Here is a 20,081-nt window from a genome sequence, read left to right as displayed (position 1 = left end):
TTCATATGTCGCGATTACCACGAATCTATATTTTTATTCCATGTTAATCTACCGACTCTTTTTACGTTGCAGTCCTTTGAGCCCGTAAGCACTTGGTGAATTTATTTCTGCGAACGTTCGCAAGCATGCTTAGCACGTATGTTTTTCTTTTGCAAATGCAGTCCTTCACATTTTGTAATTTATCTAGAGTTTTAATAAAGTTTTAATTACTGAAAAAATAACGATCGTGGGATTAAAGGTGGCTAATAAAAATTCTTTTTCATTAAATTTTTTTAAAAATTTTATTTAAAAAAAATATCTCTTGCAATTAAACATCATCACATTTCTTGAAATTTTTCCTTCGATTTATCACTTTATCTACGCTTGGTCGTTTCAACGCTATAAGTACATCTCCATAAATTTACGGTTTAATTCTTTTTAATATTATTAGACAAGTTAATAATTCTTGCCTGGAAGAATAATGAGTTGGCTTGCGTAGCGTTCGTAATCGTCTTAAATAAAAATCGATCAGTTATAATTGTAATTTCGATTGGCAGTAAATTACTTCAGGAATATACAGAGCAAGGAAGTAGTTTTCGAGGTGGACGTGATTTAAGCGAAGGTCTATGACAGACGGTTGAAAACATTAGAGCAACTGCGCTTTTCGCCGACTTCTGTATTAACGTGGATAAAGATATTTCAAAGACGTGCGGTGGGACGCACGGATTCACCGGTGACCCTGTTTGTTGTGCGTCGACTTCTCGCCAAAAGCATTGTGTGTTGCCGACATTATTAAAGCCCCTGCACACTTTCCGCGACGTGTAAAGGAATACCACCACCGGCATTCCGGGTGTCTCTTTTACAAAGTGTATCGTGGGCACTCGGATGGAGCGCTTTAAAGGGTTGCGAAAGGTGGTAAGGTTACTACTCTTGCCATCGGCCAGTTGAAGGGGCAAACGTTGCAAAGGCGATTACGCGACAGGAATGATTCTCGGCGGTAGAACTTCATCTTGCATTTAAAACTTTCACGACTGTGTGGATTTACGCGATAATTTCGAGCTTCCGACTCTGACGCGAGCTTATTTCGAGAATGTGCGGTCGAATCATTTCGTGTGGATGATTTTCGAGGTGCATACGGAAAATTACACGTCTGCTGGAAAATGTAATAATATTGCATCGTGGTATCTTACTTTGAAAACGTTTCAGTAATATTAATAAAATTTGTAATATAATGTTGATAACGTGATTGACAATATTGAGAATGTGGCAATAATATGAAAAAGGTGTTTGATAATAATAATTAAGTCTAGGATGATAATTACTAAGCTTTAAGTGAAATAATTTCAATTAAATGTTTGGTTAATGTACTAAATTATTAAATATTTAGTAATTTAGTATCCGTATGGTAACGTTTAATAGCCAATCGGTTACTATTATCATGTTTATTATTAATATAAATTATTAAATATTTTTAAATACTTGATTATTTTAGCAAACGTTTAATTGAAATTATTTCATCAACGTTTTTGTTATTATCAATTTTTTTTTTTAGTGTATAATAATATTCTGAAAGAAATTATATCACTGTCCTAACTTTATTTTATTATTAATAAGTACGATTTATGAAAATATTTTTCCCCTTTTTCTTCCTCCCTGCCCTTTGTCACTGTCGTCATAGTCTAAATGTTTCATCACCCTGCAATTCAGTATGTTTGCATGATTTTCGAAGAAGTTTGCGAGATTTTGGAGAAACTCTCATAGTATGTTCAAAATTAACATACAAGAAGTTTCAGTTTTCGGAGTACAAAGACGAATTCTTGGGATTTGGTATACGGTGGTCCTGCGGTACCGGCGCGGATGCACCGCTTATTATACGGCACTCGTGAGTCATGCTATGCAGCATCGCAATCGCATGCAGGATACCTCACGGCGATCTCCGGGGGGAGAACTTGGAGGGTCCGAATTGCCGACATTGTAAACACGCCTGTTAAGCCGCGCGTACGTGAGTCAAGAATGAGAGTCTGGCGCAACATTTGAGCGCGGCTTGACGCGTTTAATCTCACGCGATGTCGAGAGAAGGGAACGCTGATGGATATTTCGATAGCGAAGATATATCGTTACTCTTCGCTTTACTATCCATACTTCGCTGTCTCCATTAGTTACGTCCGAGTACTACCGAGCAAAAAATGCAAACTTAGACCAAACTTATGTCTTTGCAATTTATTGTTTCACAAATTTTTATTTTCCCTCATTTCTTCTTGAATTTTCACTAATAGTACACTGATCAAAAAATTACTTGATTTAAATCAATATGTTATTAGTACTATTCAAACAACTTGTTTTCATTAAATAATTAAGCATTATTTGTTTGTAGTAAATATTACTTGTTTGAAGTAGATGAGATGGTAGCATTATGGACCATGTAGGTATTATTAATAGCTCGTATTATTTCCACTGATCACGCGTTAATCGCGTAATTAGATAGAAATATTCCGGTACAGTATTTTATATCTTGAATTGTTTTGATAAATTTATATTACATTTACGTATATCGTAATATAAAATTTATACATGTGTATATGTATAAATTTTCTGTACTTGTATTAACAGAATTTTATTACATTATTGAATTATTAAATTATTTTATTATATTAGGGATTAAACACATTTTAATAACGACTTTATTTTTTATAATAAAAAATAAAAAATTAGAACTGTTATTGGATATGTTTAACCCGAGGTTTAACCTTTAAACTGTAACATTCGAAAAAAAAAATTACATTGTTAGTACAGCGCAGCGGTCAGACCGCTATCATATTTCCGCTAATTTTATAAGCTTGTTATAATAAAAAAATTTTTTTTTAATTATTCTGAAGACTTATAAATAAAAAAATGAAGAAAGATGCTTTAAAGTAATTAACAAGAGAAATCTTATATACAAGATGTCTCTAAAGTCTATAGATTTTTATCTACTACATATCGGAAATGGAAATAAATTATGAAATACATATTTAATTTTCAAAGAGCTTGTTTTTAAAGAGGTTGTGATTATCCTCATTAAGGGGTGTTTTTGTGGGATTTCAACTTAAATATTTCAAGTGGGACCCTCTATATTGTATATCGTTTGAGAGAATATAAAAAAAAATTTTTGGTGGAGGTTGGATACGTTGATCCGTTTGATAATTATTTAAAGTCAAAGTTCGAAAAAGGCCAATTTTCAAAAAGTTGTTATTCCCATTCAAAAAATTAAAAAATTTTTTAAAAATTTTTTATTACATTTAATATTGATTATATCAAATAATATAATTTTAAAATCTGATGCTACTACAGTCTTAGAAAAAAGTAACGAAAGAGTAACGAATCGTTATTTTTTGAGTAACGATAACAAGTTATTTTTTATAAAAAGTAACAGTAACGATAAGGCACTACTTTTTTAAGGAAACGTTTAATCTTATTAAAATTATTAATTTGTAGAGATTAGTGAAGATAGCTTAAAGATTAGTGAAAATCTCTTTTCTTTTTTTTCTATTTTTCCTTTGGTTTCATAAATATTTATACTTTTTTCAAAGTTTCCTAAAAAAACGTACGATCATAAAAATTATATTTTTTTAAATTTTAATTATTTTAATAATTTGTGAAATACGTTTAATATAAACGAGAATTAGTTAAAAATAAATAAATAAGAAAAAATAAACATTTATATATACATATAAAATAAGCACTCACTTTATACATGATTATTTGTGACTTAAGGCAGTTTTTGAAAACATCTTGGATAAAGGATATGCACGAACTGAGACCGTCAACATCAGGTTATTTCCAAGATGCCAACATTTTCTAAGGAAGAAGATAGATCGTTATTTGGCTAGGTGCTTTTGGAAAATAAATGCGTTGAATCATTTATGGCGAATCGTGCGTTCAGTATTAATGTAATGCTACAATGTTTCTCGATACTGTTGTAATTGTGCAACTCGATATTTTAACAAACGTTATGAAATTTAAGTAATTCTTGTCAAGAGGAAATGTGCACATTTCTACCAATATAGATTAACTTGAATTCTAATTGTTAGAATTAGAGAAAGATAAAGATTAAATTAAATCGAGATTAAAATTAATCTACTTTTACTACGTTTACCCGTCACTATTAATCGGATTTAATAACATCGGTAGTTATAAAACTGACCGATCAGAAGTATTCCTTTGAAGAATGGAATAATTGCAAATGACTAGTTACTATGGATGTTATTAAACCCGATGAAGGGTGACGTGATAAATGTAATGATTGATAGAAATAAAAATAAGCGATATTTTCGAGGTGATCTAAACATTTTTTGCAATTGGACATTAGTTAACCTTAGAAGGTATTTGATACACGTTCTTCTCGAATCTTTCAAAAGCTTCTGAGGCAGTTACTTCTTAAGAGCGTGCGAATTCGAGAGCTAATCGAAAAATAGAGCTGCTTCTTGAGATTCTACTTCTTTGTAGTATGTAGGATTACAATGCTTGAAAGCAGACTCGAGATTGGTATATTTCTAGATTTCCTACAGGAGCAATCGTTAAAAAGAAAGAAGTAGCAAAAGCTCCTCTAGATATCTCATTAAAAATAATACCGTAAAGTTCAATGTCTATGTAGAAAAGTTATATAATCCACAAGGGTAACCTTCCGGATAAGTTGATTGCCGTAACAGTGGCTTTGCTCGGTGATGCGGTTAATGCTACGACAGCGTCGTCGATTACTCGATTAGCAGCGTCTCTTTGACGACGACGTCCCCACTCTCGATACGACTTCTGATCATTGAATATTTAATGTTGTCGCCTGTCGCCTCGACATTTGACTTGTTCAAAGAGCACCGTAATAGTTGTGATACATGCGGTTTAACAGCCCACCGATCTCCCGGCCTTTGTCCTTTGTCCAGATTTGATATTATCGATCCCCCCTGGAATGTTGCATTCCCCATGCAACGTTCCATTTCGGATACCGTTTGAAATTTCTCAGCGCGCCATTAAACCGCATTTAAACATCCCGGCGAACAAAACGTCTTTTCAATCGGGTCTTTTCCTCGCGCAACTGTATCTCATCCATGCGCGCTCTTCTAAATATATTATTTAAATATATCATGAGAAATGTTTGCCTCGCGTCTCGCGCGCTGTCTTCATTTCGCTCGGAGCAACGTAATTTTCGCAGTGGTGCACATCTCGAAAGTGTGTTAATCTCGCGCGATGATAAATTTACCCATCGCCACGGGGAACGTGAATAAATCGACAGAGAGTGACGATAGGTACGGCAATGTCAGATACATGCGAATTTCTCGAGCACGGAAATAAAAAGAGTTATCGTGAGACGTTAATGAATTTAGTTAACGAGCACATTGCGGGATTCTCTCTAATTGCACTATTATAATACGGGCGATTGCCGGCGTAGGTTTCTCGTCGGTTTAAATAAAAATCGCGGCTGCGTGACAAAAGAGCGAGAAGTGGAATTGGATGGAATTTACGCGTCTCGTGATTTATTCGCAGAGCAAACATACGGGCATACACAAAACGCAGCCGTGCACTTTCCGAGACTATTCAGGCGATAATTCAATAAATTCACACGCGTATTATTAATTGCGTGATAAGGTACATAATTATGGGTAATGATGAAGTATACAATAGACGCCCATGATTAATGCTCGCTGTCGGGATGTCAAATTGCATATTGCGTTTTGTTTTATTAGAAAAATTTATATATGTCCATTCTGCATTTTGTTGTTATTGTAACAAACGACAATTGTCACGACAAATGATCGCGTAATACAAATTAAACAATGGGAATAACGGGAGAATCAATGATTTAATTGGATAAATGAACCCTTGTTTTCCTTTCTTTGTGGGGGGGATGGGGGATGGGGGACAGAGGGGAAGGCTTTGCCTAAGTCCTCGATGCATCATCAATCACGTAACTCGATCGCTGAGGATTTTTGGCGCCAGAGGGTAGATGAGACGGACGGATACGATTTTTATAGCGCACCCTGTCACACTGAAGACATTTTTTTCCTACGATCGTCGATGCGTGAAGTAAATCGTATATAGAAGAAGATACGGTAAGAGAGAACTGCCTCGTCAGACCATGACACTGTTTCTCGCTTCGACCCTTGGGGCGTCTCGAAGAAGCAATGACGCAGGAGAGGGTTGAAGTAATCGAGCGTGTATTATCTGTAATGTCGTTGGCGACGTTGACGGAAGTGTTCAAGAAGGTGTCGATGTATTTAGCAGAAACGTTTTTACGCGTAACGGTTCTTGGTTTCTATGAGAGATACGGAGTTTCTTTTTAGGCTGTTTTATCGTTGTCACGAGCAATGTAAAAGGCCATTTTACAATAGTTTTGTTAGTGATATTGGTAATATTGGTTTTTATCAATAAAATTACTGATAATGAGTTTTGCAAAATAAAATTTTGTGCTTTTAGGAATTTTAGAATTTATAATAATTTTAATAATAATAAGAGAAAAATGTTTTTAATGAAAAAAGTACATTTAATTATTTTTAAAATTTATATATTTTGATGCAGACATTTGTTTGTTCTGTTTAAGTAAAAATGTTTATTTTTAAATAAATACGCAGATTATCTTAAATATATAATTTTGTATTATTACATTTTTCACATTTAAATAATTTACAATTAATCTAATAATGTTATGAAACAAAAGTGTTTTCTTAAATTAAATAGTATGATTATCCTGAACATAAAAATAATCTAACAGTTAATATTTTTTAGAACTGCAAAAGAAATACTTGATTAAAAATTATTTTATTATTTTATTTACATAAATATTTCAGTTAAGAAATTTTTAATTTGACTGCAAGTAAATAAGTTACTAGGATCCATCGAGCAGATAATTTTTTGTGTTCAATAAAATCTTTATTTTAAGATATTCTTTCTCTCAGTGTAGCAATACTGACATCTTATTATGTTTTAATTAATGAGAATGTGGTAAAGTAAAATTTTACATTAATAAATACTGATACTCAATTATCTATAAATTTTTTATTTAGAACAAAATTTTATCGAATGCAAGACTTCACAAATTTTATTAGGAGATTAAACTTTCAATGTAGTACGACGCCATTAAAATTAATTTTACTCGCTCTTGTTTAATTGTTTTATTGCTCTTTAATTGCGCATTTCTTTTGAGCTACAAGGTGCTATTGATAATGACAAAGTTTTGGTTTCATGCAGTGTTTCATATCCGAAACACGCTAAGCCGTGTCATATGTAGTGAAAGCTCATGACAAACTCGACCAATATTTTCCTGAAAAGCCTCTGGGATTTGTGGCTGGATCATCTTCGGCTGCTTTATGCTCCCGAAAGCAGAAAAGACCGCGTAAGTCCCGAGTCGAATATGAAAGGGGAACGAGCAGTAAGGCGACGATCATATTTTACGTGTATTTTCAACACTGAATATTTTGAGAATAAAAATTATGAGAAGTGCTTTTTATATAAAAAAGAAAAAAAATGACGAGAAGTGAAAAAATACATACAACAAAATAAATTTTTATCAAATTTTTGCAATTAGGAAAATTATTTTTCTCAATATTGTTAAAACATAGCTTATTGAATAAATTATTTATTATAATAAAAATAGCATAATAATAAAATTAATTAAATTTAAAAATAAATAAAAATTGTATAATTTTCATTACACGAGTAATACGATTATCTTGATTGTAGTACGAACTTTGTACACGTCTTCGTGTACTCCGGTATGGTCTAGTGGCTAGGATACCTGGCTTTCACCCAGGAGGCTCGGGTTCGATTCCCGGTACCGGAATATTTTTTTTCTCAATAAAAATTTAGTCGATAATTTTTTTAAATGTATCTATTACTCTACTCGATAATTTATAACAATTATTATTCATTAGTTATATATTAATAATATTAGTTGTATATTAGTACATAAAGGAATATTTTTTGAAGATGCAAAAATTTGTATATTGTAAATATATATTTGCTTTTATATATTAAATATTGATTATTTTATGATATATTAAATTTATTTATATTAAATATTTATATTAAATATTATTTAATAATTTTAATAATTGTGTTTTGTTACTATTATTTTATTCTCTTTTTTTCAAAAATTATAATATTATATAGAAATATTTTATTATAAATGGAGGGTGGATTAAAGATAATAAAATATGTATTTTTAACTTACTTGAAAGAAAAAGATCTTGGAGGGCCTGGGCTGCTTGGCAAAGGAGAGCCCACGTTTCTGCAGCAGCGAGAGCAGATGTGCTTCGCAGGGCAAGGACATCCCCTGCCACTACTGCGAGTCCTGGGTCCCCGGGCACATCCGTCGGCATTCTGTGAACAACAAAATGTTTTTAGTATTTTATAATTATGCGATAAAAAATTTAAACATTTACACTTTTTACGTGGAATTTTTTAAACAAACAGTCAACAATAAATTTAAAAATGTGGGGAACAAAGGTGTCGAACGGATCACGAAGAGTAGACATTTCGAATACTAGGACAATATTCTTGTTTTGCCCTCCGGGATAAACACGTACAGAATCCGAGAAACGACACGACAGCAACATGTTCCGCAGCCCGTATCGCGAATAAACAAATGCAAACAAGCCACGGCGTGCATATTGAAGGTATCGGGCTTGGTGCTTGTTCAGTCGCGTTTATATTAGCCCCTTTGTTCGGCTTGTCGTCGTGACTTGACGTACTAGCGAATGAAGAGTTATTTTGTAAAGATTACTCACAGGTTCTCTTCTCGGTGGCGTCATCGAGAACTCAATAACTTTATATCAAAATAACATGCAGACGCAACATTTTTACGCTATCGCGATAGCTAATGCTATCATAATTTTGGAAAATTTTGTTTATCAAATTTATGTAATAGTATACTTTTTACATGATTTTATTTTTTATATTGTATTCTTCTTCGTGTAAGCTTGTACATGTTTAAAATTATCTCGAGAGAAAAATTATTAAAAAATTCTTGTACGAAGAATTTATTGTATCTCAAAATAGCATAACGTTGTAAAAACAGGAAACAACCAGATTGTAATCTTTCATAAATTATATTTTCTCGATTACAATTTTTTTTTGTTTTCTCGCGAAATCTTTCCCTCGCCGTTGAAATACATGTAAGAAGGGAACACCGAGATATGCGCGGTCGAACGTGAAAATCCTCGAGCTTTCTCGCGGATTTATTTTTAATCAAACAAGCGACAACGCGGTTTCTTTCCTGTCGCTTTATACGTGTATGTTCGTGTGTGTGTGTGTGTGTGTGTGTGTGTGTGTGTGTGTCTGCATGCAAATCTAGTAACCACGCGAATCTCGACCGCGTCATATGCACATCTCGAGGAACAATCAACAGATATACCGTCGTCAGAGGAAACAATAGATGTCAGTCCCGTTTTCAACATCCTTCTCTTCTGCGACTGCTCTTTCAAAGTAACGCGGGCTATCGTTATCTGCTTTTCTCTGTTTCCCACACTGATTTCTGCTCGACCAAATGCTCGGAAAAGGGGACCCGTTTCGTACACATTTGCACGACGCGTAGTGGCGTAGGTCGTGTTTGGATTGTATCAAAATTTAATCCGCCACCTAATTATTACGTCGAGCTGTTTAACATGAAAAGCAAATACATTCAGACATCATATTCATATTTCATGAGAATCATGAAGCGTTTCAAAATTTCAATAGTAATTTTAAAATATTACGTTTATTTGCTTTACGGATTTAATTATATTATTATCGTGGAATTTCATCGATCATTATCATTAAATCGACAAAAAAGATATATATATATATATATGTGTGTGTATATATATTCCAATTTGTATTTAATTTATATCTAACTTTCTCGAGAATAGTGATTAGTTTCGATTGCCGCGCGCATTTACTTTCTCTAATAAAATATACGTTTGCGTGTTAAATCGAGAAGTTCGATGATCGGTAAGTACACGCATGAAAGTTTAACATTATCGGGTTTCCTGCGAAACTAGATTTCAGAGCCGATATATGAATATATATCCCACGGGCGTGTTTCGCTCTTCTCGCACTTCTAACTTATTGTTAGTCAGCTGCAATTGTCCTCTCTATTATGCGACAATCACGACAGCAAGCTTTCCCCTCGAGCGAATGGACGCCTTTTTTGACATGGATGCAATATAGTTGCAACAATTTTGGCAAAGTCTCGATTTTATAAACAAATGAAGAGTTAGGAGATTTTTCCCTAAATGTACATTTTGTTATAATCACGGGAAATTTTTTGAGGATAAAAAATTTGAAGGAATTTTTAAGGGAGGAAAGAATGTAAAGTATTTCTATCCTCCCCAAAGAATCTCCCATAATAACAATTAAGAAAACAAATTTGAGGAGAAAATTAAATCTCTGGTCACTCTGTAACAAAACTAACAAATTCAAGCTGCTCAAGTATGTATTAACTGCTAATGTAATATTTTCGCGTAACATATGAAAAAAGTATTTTCCAAGTAACATTTTGTTTTTTTTGTCTTTAGAAAACCCAGTTTTTATTAGGCAGACCGCATAAAATTCTTTGACTTCTCAACTGTTCGTTCGGTATGACTTTAATTGTGATTAGCTGCATTGCACGACGGCTGTCAATTTACATCGTGTTCGACTTTATTCGATCGGGCGGGATCGTTCGTTTTGTACTGACGTATATTACGAAGTTATCGCCAGCAGATATTTCCCATTCGACGTACGCGTAACATCGCACATATTAACCGCCACGCTCGAACTTTTCTAAACGAAGTTATGAATCAAACGTAATCACTGAGCGTATATCGTAATCTCTGAATAATAAAGTTATATATTACACACGAACAAGCAGTGTCGGCTTTATGTTGGCATTACTTTTATACGTTTAATTCAATTATCTGATGTCAATACTGTTAAGTTACTTATAATCTCTTAGGTATAATTTTCCTGTACTAATTAGGCGTTAATTAGCGAGATGCATTCTGGTCGCAATTGTAATCGCGTTATTTATAACGTCGATAAATGCTTAGCTTTCCGCTCCAGATGGTTTATTCCGCGAGATCGAGATCTGTCTCGCGTGTGTTGAAATTGGCTTACGCGCCTCTATCGTGCATTATCTTTCGATCGTTTTTAATCAATGAACCGTCGTAAAATATAGTGACTCGCGCGATGATGGATATCCAGGTTCGTGCATTCTGCAGTTCAAAGTGTTAGATTGAATTGCGATAGGATTTATTGCGGATATTGCCTCGCGCATTTCGTTGCAACATCAATCATATTTTCGCCTTTGCAATTATCGAGGTCTTTTAAATTGTTGTATTATTGCCAGATATTTATTTAATGATATTTATCGCTTTTTTAGTGTTCTAATTCTTCGTAAATCTAATTCTTTTTTTTTTTAATTCGAAAACAACGAATTTACACGATTCCAAATTATTCCGAACAGTGAGAATTTATCATCTTTCATTAAGGATATAGCGCAGAGTTGCTGAATGCGTACTGCTCGAGTTATTTTTTGTTATATTTCTCATTCATTCATTTGTACGCAAATAAACGTTGGAATTTGTAGCTCAATGTTTCAGATACCTAACAAATTAATTTATTTCAAATCTTTTTGCCACATGCTAGAAAAGGTACGATTGAGGTAATCCTAAAATTACCTAAAATTGTATCTATAAGTCTTCTAAATTTATTGCTTTTGAAAATATTTAATTTATAAATTAAAATAATTAAAAATATAAATATTATTAATACTTATTTTATTAATTTATAATTTGTCGAAGAAAGGATTAAAAATATTTAATAATTAATAAATAATACATTGATAAAAAGGTAAAGACGTTGAAATAAAACTGGCTTAAATTTAATACTAATTAATTTAATTAATAAAATATTTTTACTCGTATCAATCATTAGTTGTACTAATATCACTTACCAGTCTTATGATAATCATTTATTGTAATAAAATTTGTGGTGGTACGAATTAGGAAATTAAATAGAATTTATAAAAATATTAAATATATAATATTTAATCTTAGTAATGATTGCAAATATATATATATATATGCAATGAATATAAAATATTATAAAATAGACCTTGTTTTACAAAAATATCAAAATTCAGTGTAAAATTGTACGATTACGTTACTATCATATAAATAAATCACTTAATGTTATTTGATTTTTCAAAGGGTTATTAGTATGCACAAAACAAAATGTTAAATTTTTTGTTTTTATTACTCATTTCTCATTTATTTCATATTTTTATCACTAAATATTGTTTATATTAAATAAAAATATAAAATATTGACAGAGGCGACCATACTCATTCAGCAACTCTTCTCTACAATATTTGAAAATGGTTAAATTTTACATTAAATAATTTAATATAATTTAAAAGAGAGAGAGAGAGAGAGAGAGAGAGAGAGAGAGAGAGAGAGAGAGAGAGAGAGAGAAGAGAAGCAAATACATATGGTGTAATTTTTTGATTAAAATAATTCAGAACTTTGTGCTTGTTTTCATTTTTACTTTATCCGTGTCAACACTTGCCGAAAAGTTAGAGCTTCATCTAGTTTTGCAACTTTCGTTCTTCATTAATATCGCTGTTTGTGATCCTCTGCAGTGTCGTGTATCAAGCTTGATTTCTCCCGGCGGCGAGTGCAAAGAAACTTCGCGGAAATATTAATTTTCCGCGACAAATATTCCATTTCGCTGGGCGCCGGTTTTCCGCGGAGTCAGCCGGCTCTAAAGGAAAACGTCGAGAGCAATTAACGAGCTAATTTGGATAACGGCGCCGAAGTCGCCATCGTTGCTCAACGCGTAAAGTCGATTATTAAAGGAAAAGTTCAATATTAACTCTAAATTAGACAAAATATTTTGCTAGACGCGTCTTTGCTTCTTGTGATATTTTACTAATGCATATTTTAAATGTGTGCAAATCAAATATTTGTGATATCGAATTGAATCAAATCTTTCATAGAATGTTCGAAATTGAATCAAATCAATTTTTAAATTTTTGAGTCAACTGAATCTCTGATTTAAATACGAATCGAATTCGAATCAAATTTTTTCGGATTTACGTTACACGCTAATTTGAACCTAAATAAGTATTTTCAATGGCGTTGTAGATCATGTGTAATAGATGAGAAAATTATCGCCAGAATTTTTTCAGAAAATCATTAAAAAAATGTGCTTAATAAAAATTTATATTTGATTCTACATAGTAAGTGTAAGGATTTTATACTGATAAATAAACCTTAAATATATGTACAATGTTGCTATAGAAATAATAGCATTTTAGTGCTACATATTATTCGTTAATTTTGTTATGAAAATATAATAGAGCAACTTAAAATTTTTGTTCTAAATTCTAGGAAATCCTGATATAAACCTATGAAATATTGCAACAAATTTACGATGATAATTGTCTACCGTATGCACAAATTTTTAAATAGTTTATAAAATATAAAAATAATAAAAAAATTTTAGAAGTCGACAAACCATTACGTAAGAGAATTGGTACACGTTGATATAAAATTGGTCGCTTAGGAAACATAAATAAAACAATCAAAATACATGATCAAATCATCGATGATTCGAATCTTTTAAATTCGAAAATAAATTGAATCGAATCACGGATCGGATTTGATACGAATTCGATCTATAATATTTGAATTCCTCTAACATATTTATCAATTTTGTCATAACGTATTTTCTAACTCCTTTTCTTTGTCAAGTCCAAGATTTAAGAGGGCATAGAACTCTTTCAATTTCAAAAAGTATGCCTTCTACATGATTTTCTAGAAAAGATATACAAATTATAAGGATTGAATTTTTGTAAATAAAAGTATATATTTTTAATTATCAATCACACTTTTTTATTTTAAGTGTCACTGAAAAATACCCATTTCCCCTACAATCTCTTGTTCTAGGCCTGCTGTTGCGCGATTAGTCTATCGGATGTTTTTTTCAACTTTTTAATTTATTATTGCTGGAAATTGATTTTTTATGAAATTGATTTTTTGAAAGAATCCCATTTTGTTAAAAATAAATACTTAAAGAATCGCATCCGATAGGGACCACAATTTTTAATATACTTTTGAATTGTTGGGTTTAGATGAAGCTGGTCGGAGATATTTTTGATACCGCGAAATAGCAAGGTCTAGAACGAAGGTTTGTAAAGGGGATTTTTTTCGGTGAAACTTAAAATAAAAAATTGTAATTAATAGTTCAAAATACGTACGTTTATTTACAAAAAAACTCTATTATCTGATATTTATTTTACAATATCGTAATTTTAATAAGACGAATATACCATTTCAACCAAGCGTGTAATTTATTTTATATATATATAATATTTGATCGTTTCACGTATTAGGTTATTCTCGGTATACAATGGGCAAATCATTCATGCAACTCGGTCACCTTTTATGCAACGCCCGAAGCAGAACGGCATTGAATTATGCAATATCCGAATTCGGTCGCACAAGTTGAAAGAGGCAGCCTTGAGTGCTTTTGACAGATCTGATCAACCGATAACTGCTTTCAGCTAATCAGACGCGGCGTGCATCGGATATTTCACTTGCCATTACATTTCATTGGTCGGCGTTATTAATTTTCGTTACAACAACGCGCGCGCGCGCGCGCGTTTGCGTGCAATTTCTAAACCGCCAAATACGTGTTTTTCCGATGTCAGGGCGGAAACATTTGCAAGAGACAGACAAATGCGCGTGTAATAACGTTAACACATCCGTTACGTGATGATCGGGGGTAGGGCGTTTAATTAGTGGACAATCGCAGTTACTAGCGTCGACCTGGGAGGGAGCCATTCCGATTTCACGCGATTTAATCAGGGCGCCCCGCGCCGATCAAACTGCACGGTGTACAATCACGCAGGAAGTCCCAATCCGCGTTCGTAATCGAATCAGCGTTGTGCATGCAACTTCGGCGTTTTCAAATCGAGAACGTCAATGGAACAATTTAATCGAGAGGCAGTCGAGAATATGCCTATAACCGGGTAATTCAGTTCAGTACAATGTGTGGAGGATCGATTCTCGCAGAACCGAACGGTTCATCGGCTATTCATGATTTTCATGAATCCGCGGGCGGAGCGAAATCGGTGCCTGTCGGCGCGCCGCGCTGCGCCGGCTATCGCCGCCAGTTCTGGTGGCCTCGCATAATCCTCAGCCTGCCTGCCTGTCTGCTCCGCGAGAGCTCTCTCGCGCTTTGCATTCCTATACCCACCTTACACATTGTCGATCGGTGCGTCATAGCGCGGCGACGTTCGCGCCGTGATGATCTCGTGCGGCGCGAAAGCGTGCGTCCGAGTACCCGGCAGGTAGTACACGAAGCAGGAGACCCCGACGAGGAACAGGAAAAACAGGAACACGAGGTCGAACATCAGCAGAGAGTTCAAGGTCATCAGCTGCATCGTGCGCGTACAACTTGCTCCACCATTACACGCGTGCACCCACGCACCAGCAAACCCGTCGCCGCGTCTACCACCACCACCCACCACCACTAACACCTCCCTTCCTCTTACTTCATCACGCGCCACGACGTTCGACGTATCCCCGTTTGCACGAGGGAAACTGCTCACGAACCTCGGCAGCGTTCGACTCGGCGGTGTTCGACTGCGATATAAAAGCGGATCATCAGACCGCGAGCGTAGCGATCAGCGATTTTTCATGATCATCGGTACGGAACTGTGTTATGTTTGCACGCTGCATGAATTTCGCGAGATCTCCATGAAGTTTAGAAAAATGTATCATATTTGCGTGTTAAATATTGGGAAAAAGTTTATAGCTGCGTGAAAAAAATTGGCTCGCAATACTCGTGTTAAAAAAAAAAAACAAAAAAATTGTTTTTGTTCGAATTGATTACATCTCTGTTGATATTTGCTCTGCTAAAATAGAACGCTTTGACATAATGGCTCTATGTAGTACGTGGTACATGTTGTGCTACGGCGAGTGAAGCGGAGAGCAATTAGTGGGCAATTAAAAGTATATTGAAATACAATGAGATGCTGAAAGTAACGTAGAGGTTTTCTCCTTCTTTTTTTTTTACGGCGTGCACAGTTTTGAAGTCTTATCAAAATCGACTATGATCGACTACTCGCGGCAGTTATGTGACCAACGATGGCGAGAGCGTGCCGGTGCGGCCGTGGTAATTGGATTTCTCACGAATTATTATCGAAAGTTATCGAAGCCAGCGGCACCAGAATCGTCGAGTCGCGCGCGTATTACCGTCGCACAGGAATGTATTACGTGCCGATATCGGAGATTATAGATAGTACTTTCGTACCGAAATGAGCGCGGAATAATTAGCCTCATTATCGATTCCATTTATCTACGCGCATTCCGTCGTTCGCAATGGCGACCCGCGTCATTTCAATGGAATTATCATTGATTCCTTTGATTTATGCGGAATTCGCGTGCGATCTGTTCCATTTTGTGTAAGTCTCTCGACGAGTGAGAGAGAGAGAGAGACAGTTTCAACTAATCATAGTTAATAGTAATTCAATAAAGTTGCGACTGCACAAAACTCCATCGAGTTCGTTATAGCTTTTGCAGGCTTTTCTCTATGAATCAATAATTTGACCTGTGTGTGAATAGTCGACTTTAAGGGAGGTAGAACGATCTGAAATAAACGAGAACTCTGTAAACTTTGACTCTGACGTATTAATATAGGCATTGGAATGGAATGAACATGAAATCCTTTAGCGGGCTATTGGCGCGATGTGTTAACAGTAAAAACTATTTTCAAAATTATAAAATATTAATGTATAAAGCTACTGCATATCATCTGACCATTGCGTGGTATAAATCGTGGTTTTGCAGAGATTGCGCGTGGTTTAGCTTTTAGTTGACATATTTAACTGAACCGGCAAACAGCTTTTTGTTCCGCTTCCACTGTAGAATGAACTTGAATAAAAAATCCGATAAAAATTAACAAAATGGTGGGGAAAAATACAAAATATTAAAGAAGCGGAGTGCTTTTTATTGGTGCAAAATGGAAATGAATGATAACAATGAAAAGATAATTGTTGTTATTTCTATAGAAAATTTAACGCTCTTTAATTATAAAAAAAAAAATTCTTCTTGATATATCTTTGGCAATTCTTAAATTATTTCTGCAATTTTCGACATTTAAACTTTTCTATATTACCCTCAAGAAAAAATAATTTGTACAAACGGACACAAACAAAACGTTGGAATTTATAAAATAGTAATGTTTTAAAGTGGGATGCTAGAATTTTTTTGATCCTTTATAATTTCCAATTTCTTGTGGTGTAAACGAAAAGAAAGGTGGTACGAACCAAGTTTAATTTAATGCAAATTTGAGAATTTTTTTCTCAAAGTCGGATGTCAGGTTCAGGTTATCTTTGATCTGAATATAGACTTGTTTTCTTTTTTAAACGCACAACTCTACACGCTTTATCTTTGTGATTCTCTTAACTGGATTTATTTTCGTCGAGCGAGAATCTACAATATTTTGTGTGACGCGACATTGACTACTTTATCTTGATCTTTATTATTGATCGGATGGTCGATATAAGCTCTATCTCGGAATAATTGCCACTGAAACCTCTTAAGAAACACAGCAAGTTGGAAGCAGCGCTCGAAAATCTTGTTTAGCTAAACGTATATCTGAAGGGAACGGAAGAATCGGTGGCCTTCGCAAACACAATAGCCACGAGCCGTTGGTTGCAGCGTTGGCAATACGGTGGAAAGCGGAACGGTTTAACTGCGGAAGACGGTGAGGCGACCGATCGATTTACGATTACAATCGCCGTTCTGCGCTCAGAGCTTAATCCACTTTGAGACTTAAAAATTAAACAGGAGACTTAAAAATCATGAATTGCGTTCTGAGATGTTCTAATAGAATGTACAATGAGGCATTACACGTAGATTTCAACGAGATTTGCAAAGAAGTTATATCGTGTATAATTTATCAAGTTAAATAAGAAATAAGAAGAAATGGTATTTCTCTCGGTCGAAACAGATTAGCGATAATAATATTTTTATGTCGATGAAAAACTGTGAAAGAACTTATTGCGAAAAATTTTTGAAAATTCTTATAGTATTGCTAATTATTTTATCATTTATTCAATTTGATTAATCACATTAATTGAGATATTACTTTTTTAGTTTATGATTGCGTTTTAAGTCCGACAACCATATTGGCAAGCAGAACTGAAAATTTAGAAGAAAGTTGCTAATACTGATTTATCTTTCCTAAAGCAATCTCCAGCAATTTCCATTTTTTAAAAACTAAATATGATACTGTATTAATACTGATAAAAACATCATTTGTTTATACAACAAAATAAAAACTGATGGTTTATACATTTATGGCCTGTTTCTATATAAAATGTGCTAAAAATAAATTCTTGAAAAACAAAAACAAAATTTGCATAATTTTTGTTTTGGAAATTGTATAGTTGAAGCAATATATTGAATATATTATTGATAATATTAAATTATTTTACATATTTGTAGCTTTCTAAAATTGTTCTTTATATTTTTCTCTTTTATATTTTCCTCGTAATATGGTTTGAAACATAAAATTGCTGTCCAACTTAAAGCGGACTTTCTCTTTGTGAGAATAGATAATAACTATGAAATCTTTAACTACAATGTTGACAGACGTTTCATGAATTCTTTTATATTTTCCTTAAGATACGAAAAATAGCGTTGTATACGACAAATTTATTAATAATAAAATATTTTAATTTTATTCTTTTATCTGCAATAAAGTTCAAATTATCAAATTCAAAATTTTCAGTTTAATTTAGCTTTTGTCTCACGTTAAGTGATCAATCGCGGATGAAAGATTATCGGATGAAAGATTATCCGCATCAGGATATTTGCGCGCGGCCGAGTGATTTTCCAGGTACGCAAATTTTCCAGTATCCGCCGGTCCATTCAATGGGTCTCGCCGACGTACCGACTACCGGCGGAAATTTACGGGATGACATAATTTCCGTGCGGCCTGGTGTCTGTCCAAAAAGGCGAACCTCATCTTCGTGTCACTTGCCCGTTCGCTCGTTGAATAGCCGGGAAAATTTATAAATCATCGACTGCGGAAACGCGAAGGTCATAGATCGATAGCGCGAGCAGCTATCTCGAATCCTTCTACCTCCGGTGCTAAATTTTTCACGTCGCACTTGTTATCGCTTTTCGCGAGTTTCCGCGAATCAAAAATACTTTGCATTAGATATCTCGAAACATTTTTTAAAAATTAAATTTACAAAATTCTTAATTCTCAACCATTACAACCAATAAATCAGAATAAATCGCGAAACATTATTGTGTTAATTCTAATTTTTATTTCACTTTATTTTATTTTATTTCTCAACGGATTTGTTACTGATCATTGAGGATCGTGTATCGGAAGTATTTGTGAAAAAGGATCTTGAAACCACAAATGGATTTGCCCTTTTCTCTTATAGTTTCTTTGTTACTATAATTAAATCTGTCTAACTTTATGTCTTCTGATACCTTTAAACAATGTAATATCTTTCGCAATTTACAAAATGGAAAAGTAGCTCGACTCGCTCATCAAAGAGGTGCAGCAGCGCCTTTACATTAAGTAAGAATGGTAGTCACGGTCGGGCGAGAAGGGGAATAGAAAATAAATCTGCTTTCCTTTGCCAATATGATGGCCGCGAGGAAATAAAAGAAGTAGAATTATTCCATCAGTGAATTTAACTTTTCTCCGGGACTCAATCCGCGTGGATCAGACGGAGCGTTCTTAATTTGAACTTCGTTCCGAGAGAAGCAGCTTTCGTCCTTCCGCACGACCGTCTCTTCCAGCAAAAAGTTCGCAGACGATCTCCTCGCGAGAAGGATTCTCCATGATACCGGTATTGCGAGATGCATTGACGACGAGCAAGAAGCGAAAACGGGAAATGTCATATGCGTCCGCCAGCTGTTGCGTGTTTTAAAGCTCAAAAGCGTGATGCGCGTGTTTCACGGCGTGACACGTGCTCCGTTGCACAGCATCTCGATAAATGGGGCACCGCTATGCGACAGAATGGATAGCGTCATGATACTCTGAAATGATGGTCCCTGTCCGCTACGTCAGTCTATCAA

The 20,081-nt window shown here is 34.2% G+C and overlaps 1 protein-coding gene and 1 non-coding gene across 4 annotated transcripts in view; one reads left to right on the top strand and one right to left on the bottom strand.

Moving 5' to 3' along the window:
* Positions 1–20,081, bottom strand: part of LOC105198204 — a 105,895-nt gene that overhangs the window by 43,668 nt on the left and 42,146 nt on the right. The window contains exons 2-3 of one of the 3 annotated variants that reach the window (XM_026137350.2): positions 15,229–15,617; positions 8,180–8,328 (exon numbers count right to left, since the gene is read on the bottom strand). In XM_026137350.2, the coding sequence (XP_025993135.2) occupies positions 8,180–8,327 (148 nt within the window). In that variant the 5' untranslated portion in view covers position 8,328; positions 15,229–15,617. Of the gene's footprint in view, positions 1–8,179; positions 8,329–15,228; positions 15,618–20,081 lie in introns of those variants that run through there. The other 2 variants (XM_039456227.1, XM_039456226.1) reach the window with 2 other exon arrangements.
* On the top strand, positions 7,718–7,789 carry Trnae-uuc. The gene has a single exon. It is a non-coding gene; the product is annotated as a tRNA-Glu (tRNA).

The sequence above is a fragment of the Solenopsis invicta genome, chromosome 12 (genome assembly GCF_016802725.1).
Source record: "Solenopsis invicta isolate M01_SB chromosome 12, UNIL_Sinv_3.0, whole genome shotgun sequence".
NCBI lineage: Eukaryota > Metazoa > Arthropoda > Insecta > Hymenoptera > Formicidae > Solenopsis > Solenopsis invicta.
The sequence above is the reverse complement of the archived record's forward strand: the minus strand, read 5'-3'. Positions and strand labels throughout refer to the sequence as shown.